At 31.1% G+C, this 13,417-nt stretch overlaps 1 protein-coding gene across 1 annotated transcript; it reads left to right on the forward strand.

The window, feature by feature from the left end:
* The first annotated feature begins 4,607 nt into the window (after window positions 1-4,607).
* Window positions 4,608-13,417, forward strand: LOC112526711 (beta-galactosidase 3-like). Its single transcript, XM_025137107.1, has 19 exons — window positions 4,608-4,778; window positions 4,870-4,965; window positions 6,179-6,291; window positions 7,947-8,013; window positions 8,103-8,195; window positions 8,536-8,679; window positions 8,884-8,972; window positions 9,170-9,275; window positions 9,383-9,470; window positions 9,691-9,809; window positions 9,889-10,056; window positions 10,130-10,308; window positions 10,454-10,563; window positions 10,748-10,857; window positions 10,935-11,045; window positions 11,141-11,254; window positions 11,326-11,528; window positions 11,690-12,014; window positions 13,280-13,417. The coding sequence occupies exons 1-19, from the start codon at window positions 4,608-4,610 to the stop codon at window positions 13,415-13,417; spliced, it is 2,544 nt and encodes an 847-aa protein (XP_024992875.1).

Raw genomic sequence — 13,417 nt, forward strand, 5'->3', positions numbered from 1 at the left:
ATGTTGGTCTCACATAAACCAGATATATATATATATATATATAGAGAGAGAGAGAGAGAGAGAGAGAGAGAGAGAGGGGGGGGGGGTTTCAAATGTGAATGTTATATATGGTGATAACTTACGAATAAAAGGTTCATATGTAGATCCTTAAAAAATTATTTAAAGAATATGTGAACCATATGAATATTTTGTAACGTCAATTCACATATGCATACTCAAACAAATATTTTCAATGATTCACATATGAAAATTTCCTTCGCACAGTTTTACCATATGCATCTTTCTCATTTAAACATCTCAATATACACACACACATGGGGGGGGGGGGGAGGTTCTGTTAGGCACTTGGAACCGTTCAAAGCATGACATGTGACATATTCATCAGGAACATTGACGTGCTATTTATCAGCATTATTATAATATATTCACTGTGAATACTTGATTCATGATAAATATTCATCTTTATGTTATATACGGTTCCTAAGTCCTTAATCAATTTTAAGTTTTAACTAAACTTCCCTGTCTATAAGTGTTGTATACCACCTCCAAACAATATTTCTTTTATAAGAATGGTGCAGGTTTTTGTGTATCTCGTAATTAATATCTAATAAAGACGGATTTGAGGGTCCTAATGGGCAACCATGCAACCATTGACCTTTTTCAACATATTGTAAATGTATTTTAAGGATGTTACTATTTTTACATAGTATGATACAGTACAATCACAAAAATAATGTCATATACCTATATACATCTAAAGTAATATTGTTTTTAACATCAATTTTTTAAAAACTTTTCTACATATAAAACACAAATAAATAGTATTATATCATTTTTTTTATTAACCTGAATATCCAACCCGTTATGCAAAACGAATAATCTCAGGACGACCACCTGCTTTGCAGGTAACTCGGAGTCACCACATTTGAACTTGCGTGACAATAAGAGGATTTCTATTCCTCTTTCGATTTGAACCTGAGATCTCAAGACACTTTTAATATTAAGAGTTTAAACTCAAACCAGTCATACACCACATTTGTTTTTTATTACATCAACTTTAATGTTTTTTTTTTATAATTCTATTACCATTTTAATATTATTTTGATTTAATTTAAAATTGAAACGAGTGTGTGTGATGCGGAAATTAAAGATGCCATGAAAGGCTCCAAAGGCGGAGTGAATGTGTATTTTCACATGCTTTTCCACAACCAAGATTCCCATCCCTAATTTTATAATACCCATATTAACTACTATTAAATTATTTCATTAATTCTTTATGGAATTTTCAATTCCATTGTCTATTTATAAAAAAAATTATTTAATGTATTTTATAAAGAAAAAAAAACATATCAATTTAATGGATAGCTTAAAAAATAAAGCAGGTCAAAATTTACGGGTTGATTGTAGGGGTGTATAAAAAGGTCAAACCGTTTAATCTGTCCAATTTAACCTGTTAACAACTTAATTAAACTCAACTCGTTAAGTCATCGAACCATCAATTAAGATGGTTGAAATTGGTTCCGTCAACCCGTCGCCGCTAATATATATATATATATATATATATATAGAGAGAGAGAGAGAGAGAAGTTGGTTATTATACAACTCTTTACATTTGTACAACCAATACAACTCAATCTCAACCGTCCATTTAAGTTGATGAATATGTAATTTCATAGAAGTTTTGATTGTTTCTTAATATAAAGTATTGATCATAATTAATGAACCATATCATTTTCCATAAATATTCAAATCATAATAAATAAACTCTCATCATTTCTATAAATATCTCAATTAATTGGGTTGCATTGGTTGTACAAATGGACATGGTTGCATTTGAAATATACCATATATATATATATATATAATGCATTTGTGATATCTAAAAGATTTACCTTAAGGTTATGGATGATTATAACTTGCCATTGAATTACTCTCAACGAATTTGAAGATATCTCATTTCCCTAAAAGAATTTTACAAGAAAATTGTCGTTTTATTATATTAAGCAAAAAAAAAAATCGTGTGTGAATAAAAGTTAAACTGAAAAAATGTAAAAAAAAGATTTAGACTATTGATCATTTTTAATCTCAAATCAACTCATTAATTACGTTTTAAAAGAGAATGAACCTGGTGTTTATCATTAATATTGTTCTAGTAAAACTCTTCAATTAGAACTGATCTAAGGGTGAAGACCCTTCTTACCTTTCTCATTATAACTCTCATTCTCACTAAAATTCAATAGAGCTTTATATATTTCGATTAATTAATATGAGTTAATAATTCTAAAAATTATATGCAAATGAAATACATGCACAATGAGAAATCATTGTAATAATGTTAATGCTCCAAATGTAATATAATACGTTGACGGCATGTTTACCACATGCAAGTCGAACAAAAAATGGGGTTTTCAAATACATTTATTGCTTTTATAAAAAATATTTTTCATTTAATGTTATCAACGTTCATCAACGAACTGTTTGTTAGCAATTTAACGAGACAATTATTCATTTGGTTATACATAGTTGTTTGATGATGTCTTAATAATATAGAAAATGACTTATTCAGTAAGTTTTAAGGGAAATGTTTATGCAGAAAACTAAATCTTTCAATCTATATAGACACGCTAATCTACGAACATTACTTTATTCATACATAATTTTATGGAAAACCAATCAAAGAGCCTCTAAATGATAGATACGAAACAAGAAGACTACATTTATTTTACTTATTCATGAAGCCATATCCAAGACTATTTATATGTAAAGATTAAGCTGTTTGTTTGGATTAAAATAAATTATTATTTTTTATACGGAATGAACTATCATCATACTAAAAGACCTTTGGCCTAGCGGTATTGTAGCCCTTGGCCTTCTAGGAGGTCAGGGGTTCAAACTTTACCATAAATGAGGAGGATGTGTAAGTTTATTTATTGTATTTGCTGTATATAAATATTATATACTTAAAAAAAAACTATCATCATTACGTAAACTACTAATTGAGCATTTTGTTTTGCTGATTAAATTAGGTTATAAGCCCACTAAGTCAAAATGGAATATGACTAGAAAGACGTATCAATTAAATGATTTTAATTATCATTAAAGATATGTATGACAGAATTTAACTCTCTTTTCTTTCAAGGAGCCTTGGTTATTTTAGTGGATCTCGTTCGCCCCCATCCGAGCACATATTTGGCTTGTTTTTAGTGTTTTTTCTTGATTAGAAGGGTCTCCCTCCTCTCTTTCAAAATTAATATTAATGTATTTTTGTAAACTTTCAAGTAAAAATATTATATTAATGTTAAATGAAAATTTCATTTACTTTTACATTCTTAAACACAACAAATAACAACTTTTATATCAGATAATCAGTTTGTTTGAGTTTTGACAAATTCTAGATATCTAAAAAACAAATATATAAAACAACCGAAAAAGACGTAGTGAAAAAATAAAATATGTCTTGTGAAATGCAATTAAATATATTTGGAAAAAAAAGGTTGATTATAAGGACACTAATATGAAAGGATATTTTTTGACTCACTTAATGATTGAGGTTAACGGGAGGGTTCGAGATTGAATCCGAAACCTATCTTGTATCGTTTATTTTTATTTTTGCAGTTTTGTTACAAGAATAAAGCTGATTATTTAAACCATTATTAAATAATAAAAATTAAACTCTACATATAAAATATTTTTTTGAGTAAATGTATTTATTTATATATTAAATATAACTAGAAGGTACTCGTGCAATGCAATGAGATGCATATTCATTTTAATGTTTTGTTTTATTTTTTGTCTTTGTTGATATATCGGTTTATATAGTTTTAAGAAAGATAATGTTTTTACTTTTGAATAAAAATAAATTTGAAGACATCATAATTTTTTTTAAATATATCGATATTGATATCAAATTAACTATTTAAAAGTTCTTGTTTTTTATATAATTTATTTTTTTATTATAATTTAATTTAGGTCAAATAGCGAAGTAATTTATTTTTGAATTGACAATGAAATTTTTATAAAGATAATGATTCTGTTAGAACTCGGTAATTATCTTAATTATATTTTATATATTTTATATTTTAAAATGAAATGTTTATTCTCGATTTGATTATGTTTATCCGTAGTTAGTTACATGAATTCAAACATGTAGCTTTAATAAGTTGTACTTATGCATAATTTACTTGTAATCTTGAATTTTAAGTAATATGCATCAACATACGGTATTTTATGCATAAAAATGGTTTTTAAAAATTCTTGTCAAATATTTTATAATATAACATATATTGTTATGAATTTCTAAATTACAATAAACGAATATAAAATTTCAAAAGTTACCTCCAAAGTCCAAACTCCCCCGCCTCACTATCTCTTAAAATAAAACACACATATACACACCGACTATGTGTGATCATATATATATATATATGCCTATATCTATATATTACTATACAATTATACATCTCAGCAAGAAGATTGCTCCATCCAGAAAAACAATTTCCCCCCTTTTTCTGGTTTCGTCCCACTCACTTTGTTCTTCCCCAACCACCCCACTCTCCTTCACATACACAATTCTGCTTTTCAATTTTTGCACAGTAAATTAATCAATCATGGAAATCAACTCCATCTCCAAATGCCTTTTGCTGTTATTGATTGCAGTTCAATTGTGTTGTCAACAAATCCATTGCAGCGTTACGTATGATGGCAAAGCCATACTCATCAATGGCCGAAGAAGGATTCTGATATCTGGTTCAATTCATTATCCCAGAAGTACTCCCGAGGTGATCTAATCTCTAATTACCTTCAATTTAGCTTCTATTTCGTTGATTTACGTTTTTTTTATGAAGTTGCGTTTATGTTTTTGATTTGCAGATGTGGGAGGATGTTATAATGAAGGCGAAAGAAGGAGGATTAGATGTGATTGAAACTTATGTGTTCTGGAATGTTCATGAACCTTCTCCTGGCATTGTACTTTTCTCTTCCTTTCTTCCTAAAAACCACCGGTAATATATAATTATACACACATATGTGAAATACCATTAGCGGAACACGAATTTAGACACAAGTGTTTGAAGTTTTTGCGATTTTGGTGGTTTTTATCAAACCTTGAGACAAATCAATGAGTTAGAACTGGTAATTTCATTAAAAATAAAAGAAATATGGTGGTGAAGGTTAGAAACCATAGACACATACTACATGCATTCCCTTGTCATTCAACTAACATGCTTTCCAACCATACATAGATTACCACATAAATAATTTGATATTATTATATTACATTTTATGGTAAATCGTTTATTTCTAACTCAAACTCGAATATTTAAGAATCCACAATATTTGAACCACCTTACACATATTTTGACTAATCTTCTGAACGACCATAAATGGCATCGGTTCATCACAAATGAAGTTTCGTAGTATCTTGAAAAAATGAACTTTAATATAAATTGTCTTGGGAGATTATAATTTCTTTTATATATAGCATTTTTATTAATCACTTTAAAAATTGAACTACGAATTAAAAGTATTCATAGAAATATCATCTTGAAAGTATTCATAGAAATATCATCTTTACCTTTTTAATAAAATATGTTAAATTCGTTTGATTTCGTTTAATTTTTAAGAAGATTTTATTTTTCATTTTATCAAAGATATGTGGGAAATCTTGAGGTTGGTCAAACACATTTATTAGGAGTGTATTGATTGTCAAAGTTTGTATTTACTATGTTGCTTCGAGTTCTCTCCAACTTTGTAATTTTATGTTTGATTTTTTTAAATATACATGGAGATGTTGGGGATTGCTTATTTGAAACAACTTATTTTTTTCTATAAAAATCCTTATCAACTTATTATAAGTTTAAAATGTTTAACTTCTTCAAAAACTACTTATTACCGGTTTAACATTCGTATAAGATTTTTATCCAAACACCCCTATAATATGCTGTTTTTCAAAAAAAAAAAAATTGCAATACCGAAATAAAATCCCTAAAATATGAAAAGACACAATAACTTTATTATTTATGTAATCTCCTCGTATGGTATGTTTGATGATATGTAACGGACGTTATTTTTTTATTATTCTAATGACATTTGATGTAGATGGTAAATTTTTATGCTCCATAAAATTCCCCTCTATTTTCTTTAACTAATAAATCAATCGTTTTATATGGAATTTTTTTAGTATAATTTTGAAGGGAGATACGATTTGGTGAGGTTCTTAAAGACGGTGCAAAAAGCAGGCCTTTATGCACATCTCAGAATTGGGCCTTATGTTTGTGCTGAATGGAATTTCGGGTAATTTCCTTTTCCTTTTCCTTTTCCTTTTCTAAAAATTGTATACTCTTACTATATTATCATATATTACCTTATAGTCTTGAGAGTTTTTTTTTTTAATTCAGAATTTAAATAAGATATATTTTAAAAAAATTCAGGTTTGAATCCTATAAACTAACTCATAACAAACTGATATATTCAAATATTGGATAAGTGTTCTCTTTTCAAAAAGATACAAGATAAGTTTTTTAAACCATACAATAAGATACTCCATTAATTTTGAATTTTCCTTTTAAAAATTAATTGAATTAATTTTTTATTTTTCAGGTTTACGATAAAATCTTACATCACACTGTATCAATACTATATTATACAGCATTTGACAAAAACTCTTAAAAATCATTTTTTATGTATGAAGTACTGTTTATTATGTATATTACTTAAAATTCAAGATTACAAGTAAATTATGCGTAAGTACAACTTATTAAAACTTCATGTTTGAATTCGTATAACTAACTGCAGATAAACATTTCATTTTAATTATAAAATATCTAAAATAATTAAGATAATTATTGAGTTCTAACAAAATACTTAATTATTATCTTAAAAAATTATGTTATTAAATCAAAAATAAATTAATATGTTTTTAAACTTCAATTAAATTATAATAAAAAATTAAATTAAAGAAAGTACATAAAAACGGGAACTTTTAGATAGTTAATTTGATGCTAATATCGCTTATTTTTTTCAAAATTTTATAATATCTTCAAATTTATATTTTATTCAAAAATAAAAACATTTTCTTTTTCTCAAAACCACATAAAATCGCATTATAACATCGATAGACTCAAAATATAAAATGAAACATTAGAATCAAAATATAATATCGTTGCATTGCACGAGTCTCGAGTTATAAAAAAATTATTTGTTGCATAAAATTATTGATTATTAGTTTAAAGAAAATCATAATTTAAGCTTGTATGCGGAATAACAAAAGAAAATCTAATGTTAGAATTAAAAAATTACAGTGTATTTTTTTTTGGTAAAATTTAGCATAATTTTCATTTTCTTCTCTACAACCAAAACAAGTGTCATTTCCTATAAATTTGAAAGGCATTATTTATTATTTATGTTGATAAACTGCAAAGAAAAAAAACATTAACATTTATTTTACAAAAATTTGCAACAAGTAACCAAATAATGTTTTCACATACATACCTTTTGGCTTTTGTATTGGTATCCCACCTCCAAGTTGTATATTTTATATAAGAGTAAATTATGTTGGATTATTAAAAATTAATAGATTTTGTTTATGTGATTTTGAAATATGGTTTTCTTCCTATGATTGCAACTCGTTCTATTTTTAGTCCTTAAAGTTAACTTTTACCTTTAAGTATGAGGGGCAAATATAACAAGGAACTATAAACAACAAAGATGCAAAAAACAATAAATCTTAAACCATAAGGACAAAAGCAATAAATAAATTGCGAACCATAGGAATGAAATCGCAATCTCAAAACCAAAAGAACGAAAATAGTATTTTTCAATAAATCACAAAGACAAAGATCGTAATTTACTTTTTAAATAATTATTCAAGACAGGTTGTCTTAATTTTATATGATAATTATTGGTATTATTTACTTCTTGTAAATTACTTAAAGGTTCATTTTGTTTAGGGGATTTCCAGTTTGGCTGAAGTATGTTCCTAACATTAGTTTCAGAACTGATAATGAGCCATTTAAGGTCAAAACTTCTCAATTTGCTTTACTTATTTAATTTAATGCTAAGATATAATTTTAGTAATTTAAATAAATGTTCTTTTTATTTTGCAGTGGGCTATGAAAGGGTTCACTGAGAAAATTGTGACGTTGATGAAGGGTGAAAAATTATTTGAATCCCAAGGAGGCCCAATTATACTCTCTCAGGTATAACCACCTTTCTATGGTTTGCTAGGAGCAAATTTGTAATTCAAGCTTTTATTTTGGTATTTATAGCTTGTTATAATTTACTAAAAATCAACAATTGGCATAAGAAACTTTTATGCTACAACACTTCTTACCCCAGCAATAATTCTCAAATACATATTTACGTATTAATAACCTTGTAACGACCGACTTATATCTTATGTAATAAAAGTTATATATAAATGCTGATTCTTTTCCGGGACTAAAAGACCAAAATGTGCAAGAACTAGAGCATGATTGAGGATTTGATTTATTACATGAACCAAAATGGCAAATTGTGATTTACTGTGGTATGAAACAGATAGAGAATGAGTATGGGGCACTAGACAAGAAATTTGGAGCTGTTGGACATAACTACATGACTTGGGCTGCAAATATGGCGGTTGGATTACGTACAGGTGTCCCTTGGATTATGTGTAAACAAGATGATGCCCCGGATCCTATTGTAAGCACTCATCCAACCTGACCCATTTCATTTACTATACTTACTTTGACAAATTATCTGGGTCGGGCCTGCTTGGTAGCCCAGGTGTAGTATTACCTGGGGTATGGATTGTGTGAACCGACCCTTTGTATTAGTTGATCTATTTGTCATGTTTTCAAGAACATAAACCGAGTATTATTTATGAATACTGGTATTTTATGGCAGATAAACACATGCAATGGTTTCTATTGTGATTATTTCTCCCCCAACAAGCCTTACAAGCCTAAAATTTGGACAGAGGCATGGACTGGATGGTATGCAATTAATTTTGTTGCTTTTTTTTCTTGGGTCTTTTTGTTCATACCACTTTTCTCGATTTTTTTAATCCATGGTAGAGGATAATCCTGTGAACATCCCACTTTTAGACTCTACTTATGAGTAGGATACTTGTGTTCGTTTTTGGTTTGGTTTGATCAAAATGTATATAACTTGAACTTTTTTCCTTCTACAGGTTTACGGAATTTGGTGGTGTGGTCCACAAGAGGCCAGTTCAAGATTTGGCATTTGCGGTTGCGCGATTCATACAAAAGGGCGGATCATTTATCAATTACTACATGGTTTGTTTTTGTCCTTATAAGATCCTGTGTGTTTGTTTTGAAATTTACTATATGATTCAATGTAGGCACGAACTTCGATCTTTTCTAACTGTTAAGTTGAAATACAGTACCATGGAGGCACGAACTTTGGTCGCTCTGCCGGAGGCCCTTTCATCACTACTAGTTATGACTATGATGCTCCACTCGATGAATATGGTAACCTTTAAAACACCCTGATGATGAGTAGGATTCAAACTTAAGAGCTATAGCTTACGTTCTATCTTTGTTAAGAATCCATGGACTCATGGAAAGAACATGTACAACCATGTTAGATTGCTCTCCAGAAGATTCTTTTGAGAAAGGAAAAGATGTTCCACGTAGGAGAAATGATCCACGTCTAGCCGATGTGAGGCTCTAACATTGTGGATGCTTACAGGCTTGATCAGACAACCGAAATACGGCCATTTAACCGAGCTTCACAAAGCAATCAAACAATGCGAACTGGCTTTAGTTTCTGCAGATCCTACTGTCATCTCTTTAGGAACCCATCAACAGGTTCTCATCTTAATTCAACTCTGAATCTTGGTTCAGTTTTCGATAAAAAAAATTGTACTAAATGACTACCACTCTCCAGGCTCACATCTACTATTCCATATCGACTGGACACTGTGCAGCTTTTCTCTCAAACTATGACACAACTAATGCTGCACGAGTCTATTTCAATAGGATGCACCATAACTTACCTCCGTGGTCCATCAGTATTCTACCTGATTGTAGCCGTGTCGTCTTCAATACTGCCAAAGTACGTTCTGTTCTATTCCTCTTTGACCAATATTAGTGTCTTTTGTTGTTTAATGTCTGTTAAACTTGTGTAGATCGGAGTTCAATCAACAAGAATGACGATGTTACCAACTGGTTCGCCGATGGTTTCATGGGAGACATATAATGAAGATCTAACATCTAGTGACCAAGGCGCGACTTTCACCACATTTGGTCTTTTGGACCAAGTAAATGTCACTAGAGATGCAAGTGATTACCTTTGGTATATAACTAGGTAAGTAAGATAATGGGACTGAATAGAAATCTACTGTTCCAAAATCTCATGTTCCCATCCTGTCCTATTAATCACGTAATTAGTTCATTTAATATAAATTTATTTAATTTTTATTTCTTCTCAAGGTGGTTTTGTGTTTTTACAGTGTTGATATTGGCTCAACTGAGTCATTCTTACGTGGTGGGCAGCATCCGAAACTCTTGGTGCAGTCAACTGGGCATGCTCTTCATGTATTTATAAATGGACAACTTTCAGGTATATATTGTTTTTTTGGATAGAAAGACAACTAAGATAAAAGAATCAAATAATTCTATAAAAAGACACAATTTTTATTATAAATACAAAAAAACCAGTGTGAAAGTTAAGTAATAATCTTATTTTAAGTGAAAGTTAAAAGAAACATAACTAATATATACGAATATTACTTGTATCTTTTAAGGTTCGGCTTTTGGAACAAGGGAAAATAGGAGAATCAAGTACAAGGAGAAGGTTCGGCTCCGGTTCGGAAGCAACAAAATCGCGCTACTTAGCGTTGCCATGGGATTATCGGTTAGTTTCTTGTCGTTTTAACATGATGACTCCGCAATGCATGATCAACTCTGACATCCGTGTTTCGTTTTTGGAAGAATATCGGGGGACATTACGAGTCTTGGGAGACCGGAGTCCTAGGTCCGGTGGTTCTGTATGGTCTTGACAGGGGAAAACTGGACTTGACCCACAAAAAATGGTCTTACCAGGTTCACTATAGCCGTATTGATCCTTTTTATGTTGTATGTTCAAGTTATAACACGGAGATGTTCCTCATGGGTTTGCTTATGTTTAATTGAAACAGGTTGGTTTGAAGGGGGAGGCCTTGGGCGTTGTATCTGCAAATAGAATGTCTTCTGTTGCTTGGGTGCAGGGTTCGCTTATCGCCCAAAAGAAGCAACCGTTGACATGGCACAAGGTATGGTGAACCCGCCCGGTGAGTTTGTGGTGAGCTCATTAACAAAGCTAATAGTTTTCGAGTATTTTCAGGCTTACTTCGATGAACCTGATGGTGACGAGCCGTTGGCCCTGGACATGCATAGCATGGGGAAGGGTCAAGTGTGGATCAATGGTCAAAGTATCGGTCGTTATTGGACGGCTCACGCGACCGGTGATTGCCGACGGTGCCATTATACCGGAACTTATCGGCCCCCTAAGTGTCAAGCTGGCTGCGGTAGACCAACCCAACAATGGTAAAGCCATGAACAAGCGCGCACACACACACACCATATACCACATACCAATAGCGGGTATTGGGGTCCAACATCTAATAGAAATAGTCTTTTTCTCTTTTCTATATATTGGAACCTCCCTATGTAAACGGCCCCTTAATCAAAATGATGTAATGTTGCAGGTACCATGTGCCTAGGTCATGGTTAAAACCAAGTGGCAATCTGTTGGTGCTTTTCGAAGAACTCGGGGGAGATCCCACGAGGATTTTACTTGTGAAGAGATCCATGAGAAGCGTATGTGGTGATATGTTTGAATATCACACAAATATCACGAATTGGCATAACGAAACCCAGCCGCTTCGTAGACCAAAGATTCACCTTCAATGTAGTCCTGGCTTGTTGATTTCTTCAATCAAATTTGCAAGCTTTGGTACTCCTTTTGGAAGCTGTGGCACCTTCCAACAAGGAACTTGCCATGCTCCGGCCTCATACGATGTTGTTAGCAAGGTACCACTCGATATGCTTTTAAGTTAAATGACCATTTCCTCGTTCAAATTGGCCTCTTAACCACTTCTCTTTCGGGTTGACCCAAATGTTACCACTTCTGCAATATCCAAATCCACAATAGCTAAAGACCAAAGATTCAACACAAATATGCAATTGTGACGACCAGGTCTGCAATTGCTATAGTAAACTGGCTGAATTGGACATTTTTTTTGTCTTTTACCTATTGCGGACTTGGGTATTACGGATGTAGTAACATTTGGATCAACTCAAGAAATGGTTAGAAGGCCAATTTGAACATGAGAAATGGTCATTTGAGCTAATTTCTTTTTTGTTTTTTTTATATATTGCTGGTTTGGGCTTATACTGCATGCATAAACGCTTGTACTAGCACATGCCATCATGATGATGGGTGAAGGTGAATTCATTAAAACAAAATTGGTTTTATAGGACGTCAATGATGTATAAGTGTCATATGATAGACTACTTTACAGGACTTGGGGGTTGTTTTTCTATGAAGTATTGCATGGATAGAACCATCAATGTGTGGATTATGAAGGTTTTTGTTTGGGAAGGTTTTTTCATAGGCCTAATGAACATGTTTTTTTTAATTGGAATGACAGATTTAGAAAAAAAAAACTTGACTTTCTACATAAAGCCCATGTAAAAGCTTACTAAATAAGCCACATTGTATATAATCAAGCAAAGACCAAACAATCATGTATAATTGACCAAATAAACTGTGAGTCTCATTCAGCTACTAAAACATGTCCTTGAGTTTATATGACTAAATCATAAAGTGTTTTATTTAAAAGTGTTGTAATAAGTTTATAAGACGTTTTAACAAGTTTTTTAGGACATTCTTAAAGTAAAAATCGTATTAGCAATTTTATAGCTACTACTTAAAAAAAATATCTCGTAAAAACAATTGTCCTATAAAAAATATGGTTATATGACACTTCTCAAAAGCTTTAAAAATGTTCTAAAAAATTTGTTAAAGCGTTCAAAAGCATATAATGATACTTTTAGATAAGACATTTTACTGTTTACTTCTATAACTTAAAACTCTATACATTCTTACATTATTGGCGTCCTATAAACTAGATTTTATTGCAACTAGTACACCTGTGCATGTGGGTCGTTAGCCTAATAGTATCCAGAACTGGTAAGAGTCCAGATTGCCAAGGACACGTCAAATGTTTCACCAAAGGAGGGAAGTTTGTGCGAGTATTTACAGTATATGAGTAATGGAATTTGTGTGCTTACAGAGATGCGTAGGGAAAGAGAGATGTGCGGTTGCGATAGCAAACAGCAATTTTGGTGAAGACCCATGTCCAAACACATTGAAACGGTTGTCGGTGGAAGCCATTTGTGCTCCGAGTTCAAGGCTAAATCGGAGGAACTAA

This window comes from Cynara cardunculus, assembly GCF_001531365.2.
Source record: "Cynara cardunculus var. scolymus isolate 2C chromosome LG 1, CcrdV1, whole genome shotgun sequence".
Lineage (NCBI taxonomy): Eukaryota > Viridiplantae > Streptophyta > Magnoliopsida > Asterales > Asteraceae > Cynara > Cynara cardunculus.

What these genes read in the sequence shown, in the direction of transcription:
- LOC112526711 (XM_025137107.1), top strand. Translation starts at nt 4,608, where the DNA reads ATGGAAATCAACTCCATCTCCAAATGCCTTTTGCTGTTATTGATTGCA. An exon ending in TCGTCTTCAATACTGCCAAA is followed by an intron (nt 10,057 to 10,129) that starts GTACGTTCTGTT and finishes AAACTTGTGTAG; the next exon opens with ATCGGAGTTCAATCAACAAG. An exon ending in CATACGATGTTGTTAGCAAG is followed by an intron (nt 12,015 to 13,279) that starts GTACCACTCGAT and finishes GTGTGCTTACAG; the next exon opens with AGATGCGTAGGGAAAGAGAG.